This window comes from Polyergus mexicanus, unplaced genomic scaffold (assembly GCF_030449975.1).
Source record: "Polyergus mexicanus isolate NDT 795.1 unplaced genomic scaffold, iyPolMexi1.0 SCAF_7, whole genome shotgun sequence".
NCBI lineage: Eukaryota > Metazoa > Arthropoda > Insecta > Hymenoptera > Formicidae > Polyergus > Polyergus mexicanus.
The window spans coordinates 5293636-5316748 of NW_027223327.1; the positions used below are offsets into that span (position 1 = coordinate 5293636).

The 23113-nt window shown below is 36.8% G+C and overlaps 3 protein-coding genes across 8 annotated transcripts; 2 read left to right on the forward strand and 1 right to left on the reverse strand.

Annotated features, from left to right (window-relative positions):
• The first annotated feature begins 2020 nt into the window (after nt 1-2020).
• Nucleotides 2021-2593, forward strand: LOC138934923 (uncharacterized). Its single transcript, XM_070299077.1, has one exon. It carries the CDS (start codon nt 2021-2023, stop codon nt 2591-2593), a length of 573 nt encoding a protein of 190 aa, XP_070155178.1.
• Nucleotides 2594-2647: 54 nt separating this feature from the next.
• Nucleotides 2648-7072, forward strand: LOC138934924 (uncharacterized). The gene has a single exon (XM_070299078.1). It carries the CDS (start codon nt 2648-2650, stop codon nt 7070-7072), a length of 4425 nt encoding a protein of 1474 aa, XP_070155179.1.
• A 2525-nt stretch (nt 7073-9597) lies between these two features.
• LOC138934737 (uncharacterized) lies at nt 9598-16123 on the reverse strand. 6 transcript variants are annotated; one of them, XM_070298771.1, is made up of 6 exons: nt 15898-16123; nt 12323-12353; nt 11127-11176; nt 10162-10262; nt 9873-10092; nt 9598-9775 (listed from the first exon to the last, which is right to left on the reverse strand). In XM_070298771.1, the coding sequence occupies exons 4-6, from the start codon at nt 10204-10206 to the stop codon at nt 9729-9731; spliced, it is 312 nt and encodes a 103-aa protein (XP_070154872.1). In that variant the 5' UTR covers nt 10207-10262; nt 11127-11176; nt 12323-12353; nt 15898-16123; the 3' UTR covers nt 9598-9728. The 6 variants fall into 6 exon arrangements, with proteins under 6 accessions (XP_070154872.1, XP_070154869.1, XP_070154874.1 ...); XM_070298768.1 differs by having other exon boundaries at nt 10162-10448; XM_070298773.1 differs by having other exon boundaries at nt 9861-10092; nt 10162-10448.
• Nucleotides 16124-23113: the final 6990 nt, after the last annotated feature.

Below are 23113 nucleotides of genomic sequence, written 5' to 3' on the forward strand. Positions count from 1 at the left end.
TTAGGTGCTGTAAAAATGTGCTGTATATGCTTTTATTATAAAAGTGAAAACAACAAAAAAATTTTCACATGCTGTTTTATGCGTATTTCAGACTTATTTTCGAATATTCGTGTTGTGCGATAGCATGAAAGTGCAATTTTAGAACTAATCCTGGGATCGTTTTGCGGAGAATGTGGAAAACCGCTGTACCAGATAATGCAATATGTGCCCAATTTGCACTGTATAAGCTGGATAAAACTTATGTTGTGAAAAGACTTAAATAGGAAATATGGGGGCCTCCCAACATTTTGCGGAATTAGAACAATTTCTATGGGAGGGTTTCATACAGGTGAACTCGGTGTGTGCATGTGAGTTATGGGAAAGAACATGCCTTAAATGTCTCGAGTGGTTGGAAGAACAGTACCGACACGAGATGTTACAACAGGGACATGGAATTCAATCGCTGGCTAGCCGAATCGCGCGACTTGAAAGTTTAAGACATTCGTTACGCAAAAAATACAAACGCTTAGATGTCCGTGTCCCGGCGCTATCGACAAACACTCCTGTCACTTCAATTGTACAAATGGTGCAAGGTCAAGCAATCGGCTTGAAGAAATCTTGTACAATAGATTTGGATCATTGTCTGCGAGATCATTATACAGTGATGTCCAAGGATTGGGATTTTGATATGTAAAACATAGCTGACGTCTTGTTATGGGTGAGAACAACATTTAAATACTCGAAGAATTAATTGTATCTATTTTTAAAAATTTTATAATATTAACAAATAGATTTATTAATAAGACTTTAATTTTTTGTTTCAGAAGGAGCCTGCAGCGAATATTTCATATTTTTATTATTATTATTATTACTTTTATTTTTATTATCATTTTAATTATTTCTGTTGGATTTCCCGCTCTCATTGCACCTGCGCTTAGCCCTATCACGCGAGGCTACCATATATTGTTCTCAAGTTAGCAGCAATGCAAGTTTTAATGTTGGTAACCCTGAAGGTGCCAGCCCCCGGCCATTTCACTCTCTCAATAAAGTGATCCCACAATCGAAACCACGTGCGCTAGAATCTTTTATTCCTCACCTTCCGGAAATACGGCACAAGTCGTAATATATGGTCCTTCGAGCCGGATGCGAGCGAGGAATCGAGCAGCCAAGATTCAAGAAGACATAGAAGCACCGTATATATGTGAGCCCGGCCATTATTCAGCACGAGGCATTTAGCGTTCGGCATCGATTAGCGCAACAGGTACGAGATCACGATTATACAGACTAGCAGCCTCTTTCGTATTTGAAACGAGGCATCGCTAGACTGCCCGTGCCCCGTGCCAAGAAAACACACGGTGAGCGGCCTCTTTCTCTCGCTCTCAAGCGAGACATTGCCAGTCTCGGCGTGCCAGAAGAAGACGCACGGCCTCTCTCTCTCGCTCTCAAGCGAGACATCGCCAGTTACGGCGAGCCGGAAGAAGACGCACAGCCCCTCTCTCTCTCTCTCTCGCTCTCGCGTGAAAGACATCGCCGATCCCGACGAGCCAAAGCGGGGCATGGCCTGTCTCTCTCGCCCCTATACGAGACGAATATTGGACTGCGCACCTCAGACCACTTCCAGCCTCAACTGTGACAAGGAAGGTTGAAACAAGGAGGAATTTGGATCGTCCCCAATAGCACCGCATAGATGAGTACAAAATTAGAATTAAGTATAAGCGCACTCCTGTCGGTAAATGTAGTCGCGTCCGTGTCGATAAATATAATTCGTCTTTCCGCCGATAAGTATAAGTGCGTTTATGTCGATAAGTACGATTCGCTCTCCTGTCAATAAATACAAACATTGATCCCTTTTTAAGGGGTACAAATTAATAGTTTAAGATTACTAACGCGCATCTTAAACCTCGGGTCAGCGCTTTTAGAACCAAAAGAGAACTGTTTGCAATTCAATCCTAGTAGTACAACCCAAATTAAAATATAACGCTATTACACGTTACAGTTTTTTTTGGCCATAAGGATCAGATTACCGGATTATTGCACAGACATGGCTGAATTACCCAAACTAATTAAACAAAGAGGCAGGGTTAAGTCAAAACTCACTGCTTTTGGAAGCTACCTCACTGCGACTGAAACGGATCCGCGTAAAAGGGCGGAATTAACCAGCCGAATAGAGAAGGCTGAAGCGTTGTGGATTAAATTTGACACCATTCAAAATAAAATCGAGGATTTAGATGAATCGGAGGAACAATTAGCGCACAAAGCTAGCTTCGAGGATTCATATCATGGAATAATAAGTAAAGCGCGAAACATCGCAGCAGGAAACCAAGCGGCTCGAGCAATTAATGTGCAGCCCGGAATTCTGCCTGTCGATCCATTCACGGTAAGACCTAGCATAAAATTGCCTAACATTGAGCTTCCTAAGTTTGACGGAAATTATGAGCGGTGGATACCGTTTCGCGATTTATTCGAGTCCCTTATCGCATCTAACGCAGTGTTGTCTCCAGTGCAGAAACTGCACTATCTTAGAAGCACGTTAAGCGGTGAAGCCGCAAAGGTAACAATGGCTTTAGAAGTTACTAATGACAATTATGAAATAGCATGGCGGTTGTTAAAGTAAAGATACGAAAACAAAAGGCTCATAGTTCAATATCTCATTCAAACTCTAATCGACATGCCGATTATCAATAAAGAGTCATATACTGATCTTAGAAATTTAACGGATTCTGTATCGCAATGCACACAATCATTAACCAAACTAGGCCAACCCGTAGGAAACTGGGGTACATTATTAATCCATATTATTTTGCCTAAGATCAATAAGGGATCTCGAAGGGAGTGGGAATTAAAAAGGTCTAGTATAGAAGAATTCCCTACTCTAACAGAATTTTTAGAATTTCTTACCAGTCGCAGTGCCTTTCTGGAATCAGTGAGTCGTACCAACCGCAATCCTCAATTTTCCTCTGCGAGCAATGATAATCGAAGCAATAGTAGATTGCATAACCATGCAAGAAATACAGCTCAAGTATACGTTATTGCGAATGCGTTGTCTTGTTCAATATGTTCGGAGAATCATAAGACACACGAATGTAGTATGTTGCGTGGAATGTCACCAGCGGACAGAAATTCGGAAATTAAAAGGAAGCGTTTATGTATTAAGTGCCTTAAGGCATTTCACGGCAGAAATTGTAAGGCTCCCAGTTGTAAACAATGTAAAGGTTATCATAATACGCTATTACATATTCCGAGTTCGGAAGATTCACAAGTATCAAATGTTAAGGACATAAGGTCTAAGCAAGAAAGTAAGTCAATGTCCGCGGTTGCCAATCACGCGCAGGATCAGCCTTCTGTTGGTCTTATTTTAAGCTCACCCTCCGTAGCAGTTAATAATTGCAGCACGCAAAAATTACCTCAGGTGTTACTCTCCACAGCTGTTATATTGGCGCGCGATGATTACGGTGCCCTACGCGAATGTCGCGCCCTTCTTGACAGCGGGTCACAATCCAATTTCATTACTAAAAGGTGCAGTAAATTATTAGGTATAAAACCGGAAACTATCAACACTACTGTTTTAGGCATCAGTAGCTCATCCATAAACGCAGCGCAGCAAATAACCACCACAATAAAATCGCGAACAAGCACTTTCCAGGGTAAACTGCCCTTTATGATCATCCGCAAAATCACTGAGAGCTTGCCAACTGTAGAATTAGATAAAGGAAATCTACAAATTCCTTATGATGTTCAGTTGACTGATCCTCAGTATCATATCCCAGCGGAGATAGATATTTTATTAGGCGCGTCTAACTTTTGGGAGTTGCTACGTAGCCGCCAAATTCGGCCACCAGGACAAACGCTCATATTGCAGGAGACCCTACTTGGATGGATCATAGCTGGGCAAGCCCAATCAAATGAAACTTCATTGATTTATAGAACGCATTGTGGTGTTTCAGCAAACTTGAAGCTTAGCAATCAATTAGAAAAATTTTGGAAAATGGAAGAAATAACTCACGAATCACAGTGTTCCAAGGAAGAAAACAAATGCGAAGCGCATTTTGTTTCCACCTTTAACAGAAATCATGAAGGACGCTTCATCGTGGAATTGCCGATTAAAGGCGATATACAACAGTTGGGCGAATCTTACCATATTACAGAAAGGCGATTCAAAACTCTAGAGCGAAAATTAGAGAAACAGAACGATCTGAAGCATCAATATCACAGTTTCATGCGTGAGTATTTGAATTTGAATCATATGCAAGAGGTATCATTTGACGAAAGGGATTACAAGCCTTCATACTACATACCGCATCACTCGGTCATAAAAGAAGACAGCATCACCACGAAGGTAAGAGTTGTCTTCGACGCATCTTGCAAAACCTCGGCGGGAAAATCTCTAAACGACATGCTCATGATTGGGCCAACTCTACAAGATGATCTCTTCGATATTATACTACGCTTGCGACAACATAAATACGCAATGTCAGCTGACGTCTCCAAAATGTACCGTCAAATTAATGTAGCTAAAAACCACCTCAATTTACAGCGCATACTCTGGCGATGGCATCGGGATGAGCCTATCAGAAAATTCCAACTCAACACAGTTACCTATGGAATGGCAAGCTCCACATTTTTAGCCATAAGATGCATGCAAGAAGTAGTCCGACAGATGAGCCAAGAATATCCCGAAGCTGCGGAAGTGATATCCAAAGACTTTTACGTCGACGATTTATTAACTGGAGCCGACACTGTGGATAATTTACTGCGAATTAAGCAAGATATTATAAGTATACTCACCAGCGCAAGATTCGAGCTCAGAAAATGGAGATCCAATGGCCCAGGTCTCGGCGATCACCTCAGCAATGAATCTATAGTCATGCTTGGTGAAGCGACCAAAATTTTGGGATTGTGGTGGAACACAGCTACGGATACGTTTCATTATAAATTGAAGTTAGAAATACAACAAAAAATAACAAAGCGATGCATATTAGCCAATATTGCGCAGATTTACGACCCTCTAGGATGGCTGGGTCCAGTAATAGTCAAGGCAAAAATAATTATGAAGCGACTATGGCAGTCAAAATGTGACTGGGACGAAACCGTAAACAATGAGATGCGCGTTATGTGGACACAATGGAGATCCCAAATCAACTGTATAGAATCAATCCATATTCCTCGTAAGGCATTAGGTGACAACACGATTAAAGTGGAATTACATGGGTTTTGCGACGCATCGGAGGACGCCTATGGTGCCTGTTTATACTTGCGCAGCATCTCATCCGATTTCAGATATACGGTTAATCTACTATGTGCCAAATCGCGCGTAGCGCCCATGAAGAAGATTTCATTACCCAAACTAGAGTTGTGTGGCGCCGTCCTATTGGCTAATCTAGGTGACAAGGCTATGAAAGCGCTGAGTATCCGTGTACAAAGAGCACACTATTGGAGCGACTCCACGATAGCTTTAGCATGGATCAACCATGAATCGAATAAATGGAATACCTTTGTTGCTAACAGAGTATCGGAGATACACCGCATCGCGAACCAAGTACAGTGGCATCACGTGAAATCGCAGGACAACCCAGCTGACCCATTATCAAGAGGAATTAATCCTGAAACGATGCAGATATGGTGGAAAGGGCCTGCATTTTTGCACCATAACACGGCAATGCTGCCGTATGAATGTAAAAACGCAACGGAGGAGTTGCCGGAAGCTCGCGTATCGAAATCATTGGCATATCATGCAGTCAGTCAAGATTCCACCATTATTGAAAGATTCTCATCATTTACAAGACTAAAAAGAGCCATAGCATATTGTCTGCGTTTTAAGAACAATACATCAAAGGAAATGATAAAAACTAATGGACCTTTAACAGTCAACGAAATAAATAAAGCGACAACCGCAATCATCAAACTTTGCCAAGCAAGCGAATTCCCACAAGAATTATATAATCTTCGTAAGCAATCACAATTAGATTCTAAAAGTAAACTGCTAACCTTACATCCATTTTTAGACTCAGACGGTCTCATTCGCGTGGGGGGAAGGCTACACCGCGCACCAATAGAATATGCTCAAAAGCACCCAATCATATTAGCGAGCAAGAGTCATCTCACGAATTTAATAATAAAAGACATTCACTACAAAAATTTGCACGCAGGGCCTCAAGCAATACTAGCAGCCATGCGCGAAAATTACTGGCCACTAAATGGTAGAAATACGATACGTCGTACCTTGAGAAATTGCATTGTTTGTTTTCGCACGAAACCCGTAACCGCAAGTCAATTAATGGGAAGTTTACCATCGATACGTGTAACACCTGCCAGGCCATTTCTTAACACTGGCGTAGATTACGCCGGCCCGTTTAGCGTAAAAATTTCGCGAAACAAAACCGGCAAAGCATATCTGTCATTGTTTGTATGTTTGGCCACAAAGGCAATACATCTTGAACTAGTATCGGATTTAAGTACTGCATCATTCCTTAACGCGATAAAACAATTTATTGCTCGCAGAGGAAAGTGTTCCACTCTGTACTCCGACAACAGCACCACCTTTACTGGAGCCAATAATCAATTGTCGGAACTGAAAAATCAACTACTTAAAGAATCCACGCAAATCCAAATACGCGATTTCCTACTTGAACAGTTCATTGACTGGAAATTTATCCCTCCTTACGCACCGCACATGGGAGGAGTGTGGGAAGCCTCTGTGAAACTAGCAAAAAATCATATGCGAAAGATAATAGGTACAACTATACTAACTTTCGAGGAATTATACACGGTCCTAACGCAAATAGAAGCATGTTTAAACTCAAGACCCCTTACACCTATTTCTAATGATCCTACCGATCTACAAGCGCTGACCCCCGGCCACTTTCTTATAGGCGAGGCACTTAACGCGATCCCGGAGTATGACATGAGTAAGGTTCCTACAAATCGTTTAACAAGACTTCATTTGTTTACTCAAATAAAGCAGAACTTCTGGACCCGATGGTCTAAAGAATATATAGCTCAGCTTCAGCAACGCGTTAAGTGGAAATTGTCAAAGAAAACGAATATTAAGGAAGGCACAATGGTGCTCATTAAAAATGAGAACACCCCCCGATGACCGATGTCATGGCCTTTGGGTAGAATAATAAATATACATCCCGGCCCGGACAATCTCACTAGAGTTGTCACGATACGAACAAGTAAAGGCATAACGAAGCGAGCGTTATCAAAAATATATCTTGCCAGTCGAAGAAAATGAGATATCTTAAACCAAATGCTAAACCAAAGACTGAGCGTTAGTTTCTAAGTTGCAATGTGTTATTATAGGTTTAAAACCAAAGATGTTTTATTTACTATCTCTATTTATTCTCACATTGTTCAAATAATTATAAGACTTGCGATCGTTTGTATGACAAGAACACCATAGGATTAAAATTAAATTTACATTAGATTTAAGACCAAATGTACAAGAATTATTATGCTTCCGCATTGTAAAAAATGTTATCTAACCTACCTATAAGATCTGCATTTAATGCATTATAACATTTACTTGTAAACCCCGTTTCCAAGGGGGGCAGGATGTTGGATTTCCCGCTCTCATTGCACCTGCGCTTAGCCCTATCACGCGAGGCTACCATATATTGTTCTCAAGTTAGCAGCAAAGCAAGTTTTAATGTTGGTAACCCTGAAGGTGCCGGCCCCCGGCCATTCTCTCCCAATAAAGTGATCTCACAGTCGAAACCACGTGCGCTAGAATTTTTATTCCTCACCTTCCGGAAATACGGCACAAGTCGTAACAGCAGCGTACAACCAAACATTCGTAGCCCATTAAGACCGCGACTCAGCTGGAGAAGCCGCGATACGTTGTTTTCATTCTGCAGACAGGCCGGAAAAACGTCATATCCAAGGATACGAGTCGATTCGACGACTGCAAATTGACCAACATGAAATTCTATCTGAACTTGGAACGTTATCCGTACGACGATATGAATCTGGATTTCGATAAAAACAGATAGTCGATTCTGTATGACACGTATCAGCATTTCTGCAAGAATTATTATACGATGACACGAGTATCTCGAGCCGAGTCTCATCGTCACGCAGTTTTTACATAACGGTCCGTTCGTGGTCATCGATTTCTTTTAACAAAACGAATCGATCAAGAGCGCAACTGTAGATGTGAGATTGGAATTCGAGTGTAAGGAGAACGTGCCGCCGAATACCACTGCGTACTGTCTCATCATACACGATCGCGTGATTCAGTACAATCCGTTTACCAAGGTTGTGCGCAAAATCACTTAAGTGTGGGAGGATGAGACGATATAAAATCTATAATCCATCAAAATCAATCGCAGTCTTCCTTTCAACGCGCTGATATAAAAAACGTTATGTCCGTATCAACGTTCGTGGACCTGCAAGGATTCTTCGTCAGGATGAAACCACATCATACTTTTGAAAAATAAGCGTATATTCGGTTAATTTTTATATGATTAGTGTCGCGTCAATTGCTAGTACCAACGATCCACTTCTCATAACCGAGAGACAAAATCGCTGAAGGAAGCGCCAGCAACGGTTGCAAACGCATGAATTACTACGTTTCACGAGATGAAATTAAGCCGTGCAAGAAACCACGAAATGAAATTAGGTCATACAAGAATCCATTTGATTTGTAAGTATCACAAATGTTTTATATATTTTTTCATATATGTTTTTGCCTATTTCATATTTAATCGTATTTTTTCAAATGCGGTAAACCTTGTTGTATACCATGTATTTTGGTACACAGATTTGCGCACCGCTTATAAATACTTGGATATCAGCGTTAGAATAACATTTTATATAGAATTCCATCTCGGCGATAACCGAGGTAATCAAATCGTATTGTCTATTGACACATGGGAATCGCTAATGTTGAAACAAGCGGACGTTGAACGACTTGTACAAACACCTAATCATACACCAATATGGATTAACGATTTAACAATTGAGATTGTGAAAATAAGTGATGCAAGTGTTGTCAAACTTACGTTGTGCGATTCTTGCTTGTACATGAAACCGTCAACTATATTTTTCTTATTTGAACTCGAACACTGTATTAATCACGAATATTTGAAGCTGTGTGAGAATTTAGAAACCGTAAATGAGAGTTTCGATAAATTTGTCCGGAGTTTGCAAAGTAATATGTTTGACACCGAGAGAGATTTTGCGGTCAAAATCTTGCGCAAAGTCTATGATAAAGCATCTATCATTGATTGCGAACTATTAGCTTATACTGTGGATGAATTTTTGTCTGAAACCTTGAAACGAGATCATGTATGGTAATATAAATAAATGTGTTAAAATGAAAAAAAAATGACAATGTATTTCTTTCGCTTCCCTTCCTTGCATATCTGTCGTACAGACCGCACGCGCGCTTAAGGTATGATACCGCAATATGTGGGAGAAGGATAGCGCGAGGCATAGGCGAGGCTGTATGAGAAGGATATCGTTCATAAGTCGGTGCAACGACGAAGAAGCGTCCGCATTGGGAAAAGGATGACGTTCGCAAGAGAAAGAGAGAGAAAGAGATAGCGTGAGGTATGCATGAGTAGGAAAGAAGGAAGCACAAAAATAAATGAAATTTTTATATAGAATAATGTTTATTTTAAAAATGTGTATATAATACAAATGCGCGCATGTGTGTGTGTGTGTGTTTGAAAATAATAATAAAAATAATTATAAAAATAATTATAAAATAAAAATAATAAAATAAAAATATAATAATTATAATGATATTAAAAATACAAAAATATAAAATATATATAATAAGGCGGCGCTCCTTCTGAAACAGAAAAATAAGTTTTATTAGTATACTAATTTAATTTTTTTAATATTTAATATATTACGAATTTTAAAAAAAAAGATACAAGATAATCAACCCTTCGATCTCTTGCTCGGAGGCTCGTCCCACGGTTCCTCGATGTCCTCTTCGTAGAGCTCGAGACCGAACAGACGTCTTAACTCCACATGGAAGCTGTCGGGGTTGTCCTCCCAGACGTCCTCGCGGATCTCTCGCTCATAACGTCGCACCATTCTTGTAAATTGCCGGCGTTCTATATTTATGAATCCGGGGATCTGGATGTCGCTCGTGAAATCGTACTATAAAATAAAATTATAATATACTATAAATAATTAATACAACGTAAAATATGCGGAAATATTACTTACTCTCTGGTATACTACAAGATTCAATAGGGCTCTCAGCAGCTCCATCGCCAAATCCTCAGCCCATCACGACACGTTTCAGCGGCCCCGGCACAACACCGTTTCTATCAACGACGGCATTTTTTTTTTAAATTGTCGCTCGCACTTTAACACTTTGAAGTCAGACTATCAAACGTTCCCGCTGGTAACTCGGACGAGAGTATCCTGTCACATCGATCCACATAATTCCCCGCCCGTCTGACGTCATTTTCCCTCACCACCGAAATCTCTCCCGTCCCTCACTCACCTCCCTTCGGAAGTTAGAACTCGCATATTAACACTACTTTTATTTTGACTTAGACTACAACATATCCAAAGCTCATCAAAATCGGAAAAGTATATTTCCATATCTTTGTTAGTATGCAATATATATAATATAAAAAATAAATTATTAAAATTTATTATACAAAGTGTTAAAAAAAGGATCACATATTTTGAGAATAGTATTGATCAAACCAACAAAAAGAAATCTAATTAACATGGGTCTTACAATTAATATCTTTGAACATACAGGCTATATTTCTATTTGAACTTTTTGTCTTTTTTTATTGGTTATAGACCATAAAAAATATTAGCTCCATATAAGGTTTACGATTTTGAAATTAAATTATATATATTCTTTTATATATTCTATAGAGCAAATCTTCACTTTAACTCATAAATTAATTTTATATTTTAAATTAAAAGTGCTTTGCGCAATGTCAAATTCATCAATGTCAAAATGTATTAAATTTATTAACTTTTATCATAGCTAATTCATCCAATTCCTCCTTAAGTATAAAAGTATGTAATAAATACTTTTGTTAAGACTTGAGATAGAATAGATAAAAATATATTTCTATCTATAATTACTAAAATCCTTGCTTATCTGTTAATATTTTTATATTATTATTCTAGAAAAAAATTCAATAAAATAAAAAGTTTCTTACCCGATTACTATCTTGCATACGCCGCATCATGTAAATTGGTAAAAGTCCTCCTATATATAACATACAAACATAGGATGTCATTTTTATATTATTACATTATTGTTACATTATTAAATTAATATTATTTTTTTAATTTTAATATTAAAAAATTCTAGAAGTAAAAATTAAAAAAAGTAATTATTGACAAAGGAGGATCCAGCCCCAATGACCTTGATCTTGATATATATTGTCAAAGTCATCGCCCTGAATAATTCTCAAAAGGTTTCAGCCTTCGTTCATTGTTCATTAAAAAGTTATTAACAAAGTTTACTAAATAAAACGTAATTTTTTTGACACCATATACATTTAACAGCCATAACATTTAATGTTAGCAGAATTATTTATTTATGTGTAATAAATTGAATACGTAGACGGAGGATGGACAGAACTCCTCCCCTGTTCCCCCATCACACAAAAACTAATCTAACTCATGTCCAAAGGATGAGTTTTTATTTTAAGTAATAATTCATCTTTCGGTATATGTAGTAGAAGTAGAGATTCCACCTATCCTTCACCAATATATGTAAGTTGTTGATATATTTTGATATTATTTTCCTGTAGAAGAACTATTTATCCTGAATAATGTTTCACCTTTAAGAATAAATGGATTGTGTTAATTAGGTTGGTATTTTTCGGGGTGGTGGATGCAGTTTTGGTGCACGCGTTCAATTTATTACACATAAATAAATGATTCTGTTAAGGTATGCTCTATTAAATGTATATAATATCTGAAAATTACATATAATACGTAGAAATTTTTTTGTTAATAAACCACGAGCGCCGGCTAAAATCTCCACATTACTGAAAATAATGATTTTGATAACTTCATTCGTTAACAATTTTTTAGTAAACAACGGCTAAAATCTTTTGAAGATTATTCAGGAATAATCTCTATAATATATATCAAGGTCAAGGACATTGGAGTTGGATCCCCTTTGTCAATATTACTCTAAAAAAATAAATTTGCTCCAATAATATAAAGTAAATTATAGTATAAAAATCTAATATTAAAAATATCCTTCTAAAAAAATTTTTTCTTAAAGAATTTTTATTTTATTTTATTTTATTTTAAAAAATATATGCCAAATACATATAAAAGATATGATCAATTAGCCAAATAATTGATATTATATGCTATAAATATATTGTACATATACCTAGAGATTCCTTATTGAATTGTGTTCGGCGCTGATCAAACGAGAAAAGAGATATTTCTTTAATATGGATTGCGTATTAGTATATGTATACATAGGGTGCATACATATGTATGTATACGAGTGCCAATGTATGTGCATGCACGTGAAATGCAACAAAATTTGAAAAGGAAAAGAAGTAAAAAAATGTTTGTCACCAGTAAAATTTGAACTTACGATATAAATGTGTACTGATGTTTCGTATATATGTAATGACCAACTTTATTATTAAATATTTCTTAAACTATTAAGTCTCTGAGCAAACGAAAAAATACGGATCAACTTTTTTTGATGTCATCTTGCAAAAATTAAGCGAAATCGAAAAAATACATGTCATGTGGTTACTTTGTAAGTCAAATCAGAAATTTTATTACTGGTAAAATTGATCGCTGGAATCGAGAAGTAAACCACTGACCAAAATCATGTACACTAATGCCTATTAATGCCCAATTTCTGGACATTACCGCCGAAATTTTTACCTAATGTCCACTAATATTCTAGTAATGCCTAAAGGGAACCTTGCGAATCCGAAAAATTTGATTTTAATGGAACTTTACAAACATGCAGGAAGGGTCAATAGATGAATTTAAAAATTTCCAGTTGCTGCTGAAAAACAGTTCTAAGCAGTAAAACCATCGCTCATACACAGAGCGGCTTTTTGCTTTTCTCGATATATCTCAAAAACTATTCGATATCAAAAAATGTTTTACACGAAAATTTTATGGTAAAAACAGCTCTATTGAACTGCATTAATAAACATTTAAAAATATAATTTTTTAAAAATCTCTAAAAAAATTTTTGTTTCAAATTTTATTTTTTCAAATTTTTATTAATGTGATTAAATAGAATTGTTTTTACCATGAAATTTTTGTACAAAACATTTTGTGATATCTTGAATAGTTTTCGAAATATGTCGAGAAAAGCGAAAAGCCGTGACACATAAGGAGTGATTTCACTCTTCAAAATCGCTTTTGGGTGGCAACTGAAAATTTCTTAATTTATATATTTACCCCTCTACATTTGTGTAACAAAGTTTCATCAAAATTAAAATTTTCGGGTTCGCGAGGTTCCGTTTAATAGTAAATGACTCTTGTAGTTTGCAACTCGATAATAAAGACATAAGATATATATGAAAACTGACAGCGTTCGATAAAATTATTGCGAGAAAAATTTATTTATTTACTCTCCTACTTATGCATAAAATTTCATCAAAAAAATATTTCTATTATTATACAGGGTGTCACAGACCACCCATACACCCATTTTATAATAAAATAAAAATAAATGGCTTTTATCAAAAATCGCTAATTTACGCATATTACCGATCGGGCACGACAATATTTCCCGATCGGACACATGTCCGATCGGACACAGGCTCGATCGGACACAGGTTCGATCGGACACAGACCCAATCGGACACAATTTCGATCGGTCACATATGGTTGCAATCGGACACAGGCCCGATCGGAAGGATTAAAATTAAAGTAGCGTAGAAATTTGGCGTGCTCGTGTCGCATTATAAATCATAAATTTTGATTAATATATTTATAATGATTTCTGATAATCTTTTGGAAATTCTTATTTCAGACGCCAAGTATTTGTATGTCACTTTAATTTTAATCCTTTTCGTTCCAGGTCTATCTGGTAAAGCTTTTATGATTAATTTCAAAACAAATCGATCAATTTGGCATGGACCACTTTTAAACTCAAAATTGGTGTGATAAAAATCGATGTGATAGACGTTATTGTAGTAAGGATTAAGTAGTTTTATGATGTACTATTTTAATAAAATCCACAATATAATTGTGCTATTTTATATATTATATATAATATTTATTTGGGGGGGACATAATAGAGTAATTTTATAAAAATAAAATGTATTTTTATTTTCTCGAGAGAATCTATAATATTTCTATAAATGCAAGATTTTATCAAACAAATAGTATTTCAAATTACAAACTCTCACAAACTGAACTGCTTCTATGTACTTGGCTAGTTAACTTAATTTCATATTTAGTTTTGATTTTTGATTTTTTAAATGTTTTTGTTTTAGAGGAAAATCACTTTTTAGTTTTTTATTTTGCATGAAAATTATTTTTCAAGGACAAATTTTTTTAAACATTATTGTTTAGGGATAGATATTAAATTTTTTTTGCATACAAGTTGGGATTTTTTTATATACTTGGCGTATTTTTTTTTTACTTTTGTGAGATTTTCTTTATGTGATCTCATTGCTTTTTGTAAATTAACATATACCAAAGAAGTTTTTTTTTTAATGAAATAATGTAATATGGTTATACATATGCAAAGAAAATCAAAGTATACATATTATATGTATGTATACTGACAAAGCAAATAACATTTTGTTGCAGTAAGATTCACTTTAGGAATAATAAGTAAATACTATACATGAATATTTTGGTTTTCTTTGCATTCGTATAACTAATGTTATAGTAACATGTTGTGCAATGCGAGATATATATAAGTTTTCCTTTTTTTATAAAATAACGTAATACAGTTATATATATGCAAAGAAAATCAAAGTATACATATTATATGTATGTATACTGACAAAGCGAATAACATTTTGCTGCAGTAAGATCTACTTTAAGAATAATAAGTAAATACTATGTATGAATACTTTGGTTCTTTACATACATATAACTAATATTATAGTAGCATGTTGTACAATGCGAGATATTTATAGATTTTCCTTTTTTTATGAAATAATGTAATATAGTTATATGTATGCAAAGAAAATCAAAGTATACATATTATGTATACTGACAAAGCGAATAACATTTTGTTGCAGTAAGATCCACTTTAAGAATAATAAGTAAATACTATATATGAATACTTTGGTTTTTTTTTGCATGTATATAATTATATTACATTATTTTATAAAAAAAAGGAAAACTTATAAATATATCGCATTGCACAACATGCAACTATAATATTAGTTATACGTATGCAACAAAAACTAAAGTATTCATACATTAGTATTTACTTATTATTCTTAAAGTGGATCTTACTGCAACAAAATGTTATTCGCTTTGTCAGTTTACGTAAATAATATGTATACTTTGATTTTCTTTGTATACGTATAATTATATTACATTATTTTATAAAAAAAAGAAAAACTTATAAATGTCTTGCATTGCACAATATGCTACTATAATATTTATGGTATAAGTTATATGTATGCAAAGAAAACCAAAGAATTCATAGTATTTACTTATTAATTAATTGTATTTATTATCTGTTACTACTAAATCTCTATAACCCAATATGTTACGCTATTTAGCAAAATTCTTCAGCTGGGATTGCATATGGTATAAGACCGTATGCAATTCCAGCTGAAGAAATCCCAGCTATAAAATATAATACCGGTCTTCTCAAAAGAATTGATTTTGCTTTATTCTGCAAATAAGTGCTTTAATTTAGATAATATTCAGATATAATCAAGAAATATATTTATAAAACAATAAATAAACATATATAAGCATATATATATATGTACGAAATTTCAATTTACTTACCCGATAGCACTAAATATATTTTCTACAACAGATTCGAATATAACCTTAACCTTCTCAGTCAGCCACGTCTGTTCTAACAGATTTTGTCAAGCACTTGTTACAAATTATTGTCAGCAAAAAGGCTACAAATTCGGTACAAAATTTGTTATTACCGATTAAGCTGGCAGATTGCCGGCAAAAACCGAGCAAAACTTGCTAACGTAACTAGACAGCAAATTAATGGCAAAAACCGAGCAAAGCTTGTTGATATGCGTGATGTCAAATTGGCAGCACAAACCGAGCAGGATCTGCGCGCGCGCAATCTGACGGCAAATTGGTGGCAGTAATCGAGCAAGATCTGCGCGGAGCAGTCTGACAGTAGATTGTCAGCAAAAACCAAACAGACTTTGTTGTTTTGAAGCCATTTAAATTGATGAATATCAATTTAACGTATTTATTAATAAACTTTTTCTGTTTATACCTTTTTCTTGAAATATACAAATATATGTAATTTTATTTTATTAATACAAATTTTATTAATATAATTTTGAAATGTATATAATAAATTATCAATACTTATATTATTAATTATTAATATAAATTTTACGTTTACGATTAAACTAAATAATAACAAAACTAAATATATACAATATACAAAGAATAAAGCAAAACATAAAAAAAGTATAATAAAATAATACATATAATAAATATAATGTATGTTACAAAAATATAATAAATTTTCTTATATAAAACGGAATTAAGAAGTCGCAAGAAAATGTTAAATTGTCGCGCATTTTTGGTCCCTTTGTGCATCACAGTATTTATAAATAATTTGGATTATAGATCAATACAATATTAGAATATAAGTACAAATTTTAACATTACTCATCTGTGCCAAATAACATACAATAAAATATTTATAATAATTATTAGAATATTTTATTTTTTAGTATCCCAGGCAGTACACAAAATATTTATAAAATATGTACCAAATTTATAATAATTATTTGAATATTTTAAAATATTTATCAAAATATTTTTCTGATTTTAAATTTAACAAATAAAAATTTATCATATATAAATATCATAAAAAATATAAAAATTTTAAGAAAGTTATGAAGTTATATTTACAAAATATTATTATATTTATTTTTTACTTACCATACATATTATATAAAATATTTAGTCTATATTTTAATAATATATCGAATCAGATTTTATGATTTCTTTTCTTAATATATTAAAATATTTAATATATTAATATATTAAATAATATAATAATTAATAATTAAATAAATTAAATAAATTAAATAATAATTAATAATTAAATAAATAAAATAATAATTAATAATTAAATAAATTGAATAAATAAAATAATAATTAATAATTAAATTAATAAAATAATAAAAATTAATATATTAAAAAATAAATATAATAATATTTTGTAAATATTTCTACATATTTTTATAATACTTTTTATGATATTTATATATGATAAATTTTTATTTATTATATTTAAAATCACAAAAATATTTATAAAATGTTTTGATAAATATTTATATACTATATTTTGTTTATATACAAAATATGTATAAAATATTATTTATATAATATCTCCAAAAATAAATAGTAATAAATATTTATAAATATTTATCATATTATAAATATTGTGTGCTATCTGGGATCTTGAAATGAGATCAATATATTTGTTCATTGAAAAAAAAATGCAAAAGAGAGAAAAGTTATATAAAGTGTAGTGGTTATCGATTTACACACGTTGCGTATAACAGTAACAATACTTTATTTTTGTACTTTAATACACGAATCGAAGTAGGATATATTCTTTGGCATTTATGCGATACTACGCCGGACAAGAAACGAGATGATCCGTGTAGTACCCTGTCTCGGAGAGGAAGAAGCTCACTAGAGTCGTCTCTCGCGTTCTCTCCGGAATCGGCGGAGGTGTCGCCTCCATGTGGCGCTAGTGATTATCCCTAGGGGCCATAACGTCTCGCCACATCACTCCCCCCCGAGTGTTTTGCTGCGCGCGAGTAAATTGCACGTGTTTTTCCGGTTTACCGGAGTGGACGGGTTCTTCGAGTAATATGTCTTCTGTGGTAGGTAATGGAGAGCCGTCTGGAGGTAGGTGTGCCGGTTTTAATCTTTCAGTGGATATGTTGACGTCTCTGCCGTTGATCCATACGGTGAATACTCTGTCGTCGATTTTTTTGATCACCTCGTGTGGTCCTGAGTATGCAGGCTGTAGCGGCCTTTTTACAGTGTCATCTCGGACGAAAACGTGGGATGATTCCATCAGTTGGCGGTGCATGAAGGATGTGCGTTTCCCATGGTGGGCCGTGGGTTGTGGCCTGATTAGACGCATGCGGTTACGGAGTTCCTGTACAAAAATATCTGGTTCTTGTGTAAAGGTTCCGTTTTCGAAAAACTCACCGAGAAGTCTTAATGGAGTGCCGTAGACCAGTTCGGCTGTTGAACATTTAAGGTCCTCCTTGTAGCATGTGCGGAGGCCGAGAAGGACGTCTGGTAGTAGGTCCACCCATCTGTGGCTGTGTTCCTTGCAGGTGATTGCAGTCTTCAAGGATCTGTGCCATCTCTCTACCAGCCCGTTTGATGCGGGGTGGTAAGGAGATGTTCGCGTTTTGTTTGCTCCTAAGTGTTTAGTAAGGGCCTGGAAAATGGCAGATTCAAATTGTCGGCCCTGATCTTTGGTTATAATGGCCGGTGTTCCGTAACGTGCTACCCAGTTATTGTGAAAAGCTTTAGCGACCGTGTCTGCTGTGATTTCCTTTAAAGGAATAGCTTCGGGCCATCTGGAAAACCTGTCGATCATAGTGAGGCAGTATTTATAACCTCTTACCTCTGGTAGGGGTCCGACAATGTCTAGGTGTATCTGGTAAAAACGTTGATCTGGTGTAGGAATTTTCTTGGGTATGTTTCTTGTGTGGCGCTGAATTTTAGTACGCTGGCACGGGAGGCAGGTTCGAGTCCAGTGTGTTATGTCTTTGTTGATCCCGGGCCACACGAACTTTTGCCTAATTTGGTGGCTTGTCGATCTTGCACTTGGGTGTGATAAACCGTGTACGACGTCGAAAACTCTTCTCCTTAGAGTCTTGGGGACGTAAGGGCGGATGGTGCCTCTAGAACAATCGCAGAACAGGGGTGACGTAAATCCAGGTAAGTTTAACTCTTGTAGCTGTAATGTTGTGTTTCCTTCTAATATGGTGCGGAGTTCGTCGTCGTTGCTCTGTTCGGTGGCTAATTCTTCTGTCGTCACGATGACCGGCGTTTCAATTGCGTCTATACGAGATAATGTGTCCGCGACTGTGTTTTTCTCACCTGGGACGTGTTTAATGTTGGTTGTAAACTGTGCAATCAAATCCAGCTGTCTCGCTTGTCGTGGTGAAGCTTGAGGGACGTTGTTGGAACGCATAGGTTAAAGGTTTGTGATCAGTTTCTACTAATATTTCGTAACCTTGTATTACATCCTTGAAGTATTTAATAGCTTCAAAAATTGCTAAAAGCTCTCTATCGTAAGCACTATATTTCTTTTGCGCGGGACTCAGTTTCTTAGAGAAGAATGCTACGGGTCGGCTTTGGTGGTTGTTAACTTGTTCCAAAACTGCTCCTAAAGCTGTATCCGAGGCGTCGGTCTTCAGTATAAATGGTGTAAGTTCAGAAGGATGTGCTAAAAGTGTAACCTGTGCAAGTTCTTCCTTGCATTGTTCGAAAGCAGTTATAGCCTCAGGTGTCCATGGGACCGCTCGCTTGTCGTTCTTCTTGCTATCCTTTAAAAATTCATTGAGCGGTGCCTGGTGTTTGGCTGCATTTTTGAGGTGGCGGCGGTAGTAATTGATTACTCCTAGGAATCTGCGGAGTTGGATTATCGTTTCAGGCTTTTGGTAATTTAAAATCGTGCTTACCCGTTTGGATGATGGCCTGGTGCCGTCTCCGGTGATCTCATGACTTAAAAATTCTATCCGTTCCTTGCCAAAAACGCATTTCGCTGGATTGACTGTTATTCTAGCTTTTTGTAGACGTTTAAAAACGATTCGGAGGTGTTGTAGATGTTCCTCCTTTGACGTCGAAGCGACCAATATATCGTCTATATAGCAAAAACAGAATTCAAGATCTTTTAGGATGCTGTTTATTAGGCGTTGAAAAGTCTGGGCGGCATTTCTCAGTCCGAAAGGCATTGCTATAAATTCGAATAACCCAAACGGCGTGGTAACGGCAGTTTTTGGGATATCTGGTTCGTGGACGGGTATCTGATAATAAGCTTTTGTTAGATCTATCGTATTGAAAATGTTAGTTCCATGGAGATTGGTGGCGAAATCGTGTATGTGCGGCAATGGGTACCGGTCTGGGACCGTCATAGCATTTAAACCGCGGTAATCGCCGCACGGTCTCCAAATTCCAGGTTGCTTTTTGGGTGCCATATGTAAAGCTGATGCCCATGGGCTACGAGATGGTCGGCAAACTCCGGCTTCCACCAATTGCGCGAATTCAGTCTTCGCTATTCTAAGTTTGTCTGCCGGTAATCTGCGTGGGCGGCACGAGACGGGGGGTTCTTGTGTCTCAATGTAATGGAAAACTCCGTGGGCCGGTGTGGGCGATGCTTGTAGTGGTTGGGTGATGCCAGGGAATTCAGCCAATAGGTGATGATATTCATCGGCCGGGTCCAGTGTCATCGTGGAAATATGCGCTATCTCTTTACTAAAACCGGGTGTGGTTAATTTGGTGACTTTATCAATTAGTTGTTTACCTGGTAAGTCAACAATAAGTCCTTGGTGTTTTATGAGATCTGCTCCGATGACAGGTCGCGTCACGTCTGCTAGTAAAAAACCACTTAATTGGACGGCGCAAGCCTAGATTTAGCAAGCCTAGATTCAGTTGTTTCTCGCCATAGGTCTTGATGCGTTCTCCGTTTGCCGCAAAAAGGAGCATCTGCGTAGGTGTTGGTAGCTTGGGAAGGTATTTAGCTGGTAGGATGGATATGTCGGCGCCTGTGTCAATTAAGAATGTCCATCCGGTAGTGCGGTCGGTGACATGAAGCCTGGATGATGTATGACGTCCGGCGGACAGGGCTTCTACTGGCGCCGGTCTTGCTTGTATTCCGACTCTTCAGTTGGTCGATAGGAACATGGTGTGGTGCATTTGCGTGCTTTATCGGCGAATCGTCTGTGGTAATAGCACATACTTGGATTTGACGGAGTTCTTGAGCGCGACCGGTATCCGGGTCTGGTTCGGGGTCTGCTACGGCTTTTGTGGTTTCTGAAACCGTTTCGACTCATTTCATCTATGCGTAGGGTAAGTTCGCTCACCTGTTTGCCAAGTTGGCTAACAGGGTCTTCCTGACTAGCTTGCGGGACCGTGACTGCCTGTATTTCCTGCGTAGTGAGGTGTTCCCATAACTTATCAGCGCATTCCGCTAATTTACCTATTGTCGTGCCTTCGATAATAAATAGGAATTGTTGGATACGTGCTGGCAGCCGTTGCAGCCATAATGTACGTAATAGCCCTTCGGTCGCCTCCGTGCCTGCCAAAGTCTTCATCTCTCTTAGGAGCTGAGAGGGTTTTTTATCTCCTAACTCTATGCCTCGTAGCAGGGTCCTTAGTTGTTTCTCTTGAGAGTCAGTGAATCGTTTAATTAGGTGCTTTTTAAGGGAATCGTATTTACCTGTGACCGGCGGTGCTTCAAGTATGTCGGCTACTGCGATCATAACCTCTTCGTCAAGATGCCGGACGATCGCGTTGTATCGTGCGTCGTCGGACCGCACTCTATACGCGTTGAATTCACTCTCTAGATGTATAAACCAAAGCCCCGGTCTATTTTTCCAGAATGTGGGTAGTCGGACGCTTCTGAATTCAGCGGCGTATGTTTCCGTCGCCCTTGCCTTGTGCGGATCTATCGTGTTAGGCTGGTCGTCCCCTGTTGGTTGGTGGGACGTCGTTGCATCCGCAGCGTCGGTAGGTCCGTCGGGCGGGAGTGGCAACGACATGATTGCGAAATTTTATTTTTTTCTTTCCACGTGTTCAGGCTAACCTCGGCTCGCCGTATCACGTCGGGGTCACCAGTTTGTGTAGTGGTTATCGATTTACACACGTTGCGTATAACAGTAACAATACTTTATTTTTGTACTTTAATACACGAATCGAAGTAGGATATATTCTTTGGCATTTATGCGATACTACGCCGGACAAGAAACGAGATGATCCGTGTAGTACCCTGTCTCGGAGAGGAAGAAGCTCACTAGAGTCGTCTCTCGCGTTCTCTCCGGAATCGGCGAAGGTGTCGCCTCCATGTGGCGCTAGTGATTATCCCTAGGGGCCATAACGTCTCGTCACAAAAGTATCATAATTTGCGCCACAAAGCACACTCAAGCAATATAATGCAGCTTAAGGCGCGTTCCACTCAATGACCATAACGCTCGCGAGCATCATCTGTCTTTATTCAACTTTCGGTGAACAACAAGGATGAAATGATACCGTGGATGTTGCGGTCATTAAGTGGAACGTGTTCTTATTCGAGAATCATTTTGGTGGTATAATATCTCGTCATACATTTTTGTTCCCGCCAAGATAAAAATGACGTGCATTATACCGCCAAAACGATATTCTCGGATAGGCTGCGCCATGATGCTCGAGTCTCTGATTGGTCGTAATCTTACAGTTATAGTGCACACAGGCCGCGAGCCTCGATCATTCTCAGTTCGATCGTTGCAGTGATTAGTGGTGTGCAGTAAACGATAGTGAACGAAAAATATTGAGAAGATAGTGATATTGCAGGATATTGAGCAGAGAATGGAGAGATTACGTCGCTTGCAGTAATATCATCAAGAAAACACGTAAATATGAATACAATAAAGTTAAAATCAACTATGTCGCGAAAATTTTTGTACAGTTTATCCACAAGACAATTAAGTAGAATCATGTACGAAATTAGACAAAATTTACGTTTGCAATATCGTTTAAAATGCAAAACTGCCATTAAATAATCGAATAATAATCGTGATATTGAAGATGCTTCTGGTCCATCAATTACTGAATGTTGTAGTTCTTTTTCAAATATTATAAATGATACTTGCAATTACAGGCGTCCCAGCAAACACAGAATATAACTGCTATATAACGTGGGAATAACATGTAATGTAACAGTTGTTAGGTCTAATTTATATTGGGATTATATAACTGCTCTTATTTATGCAATATAATACCA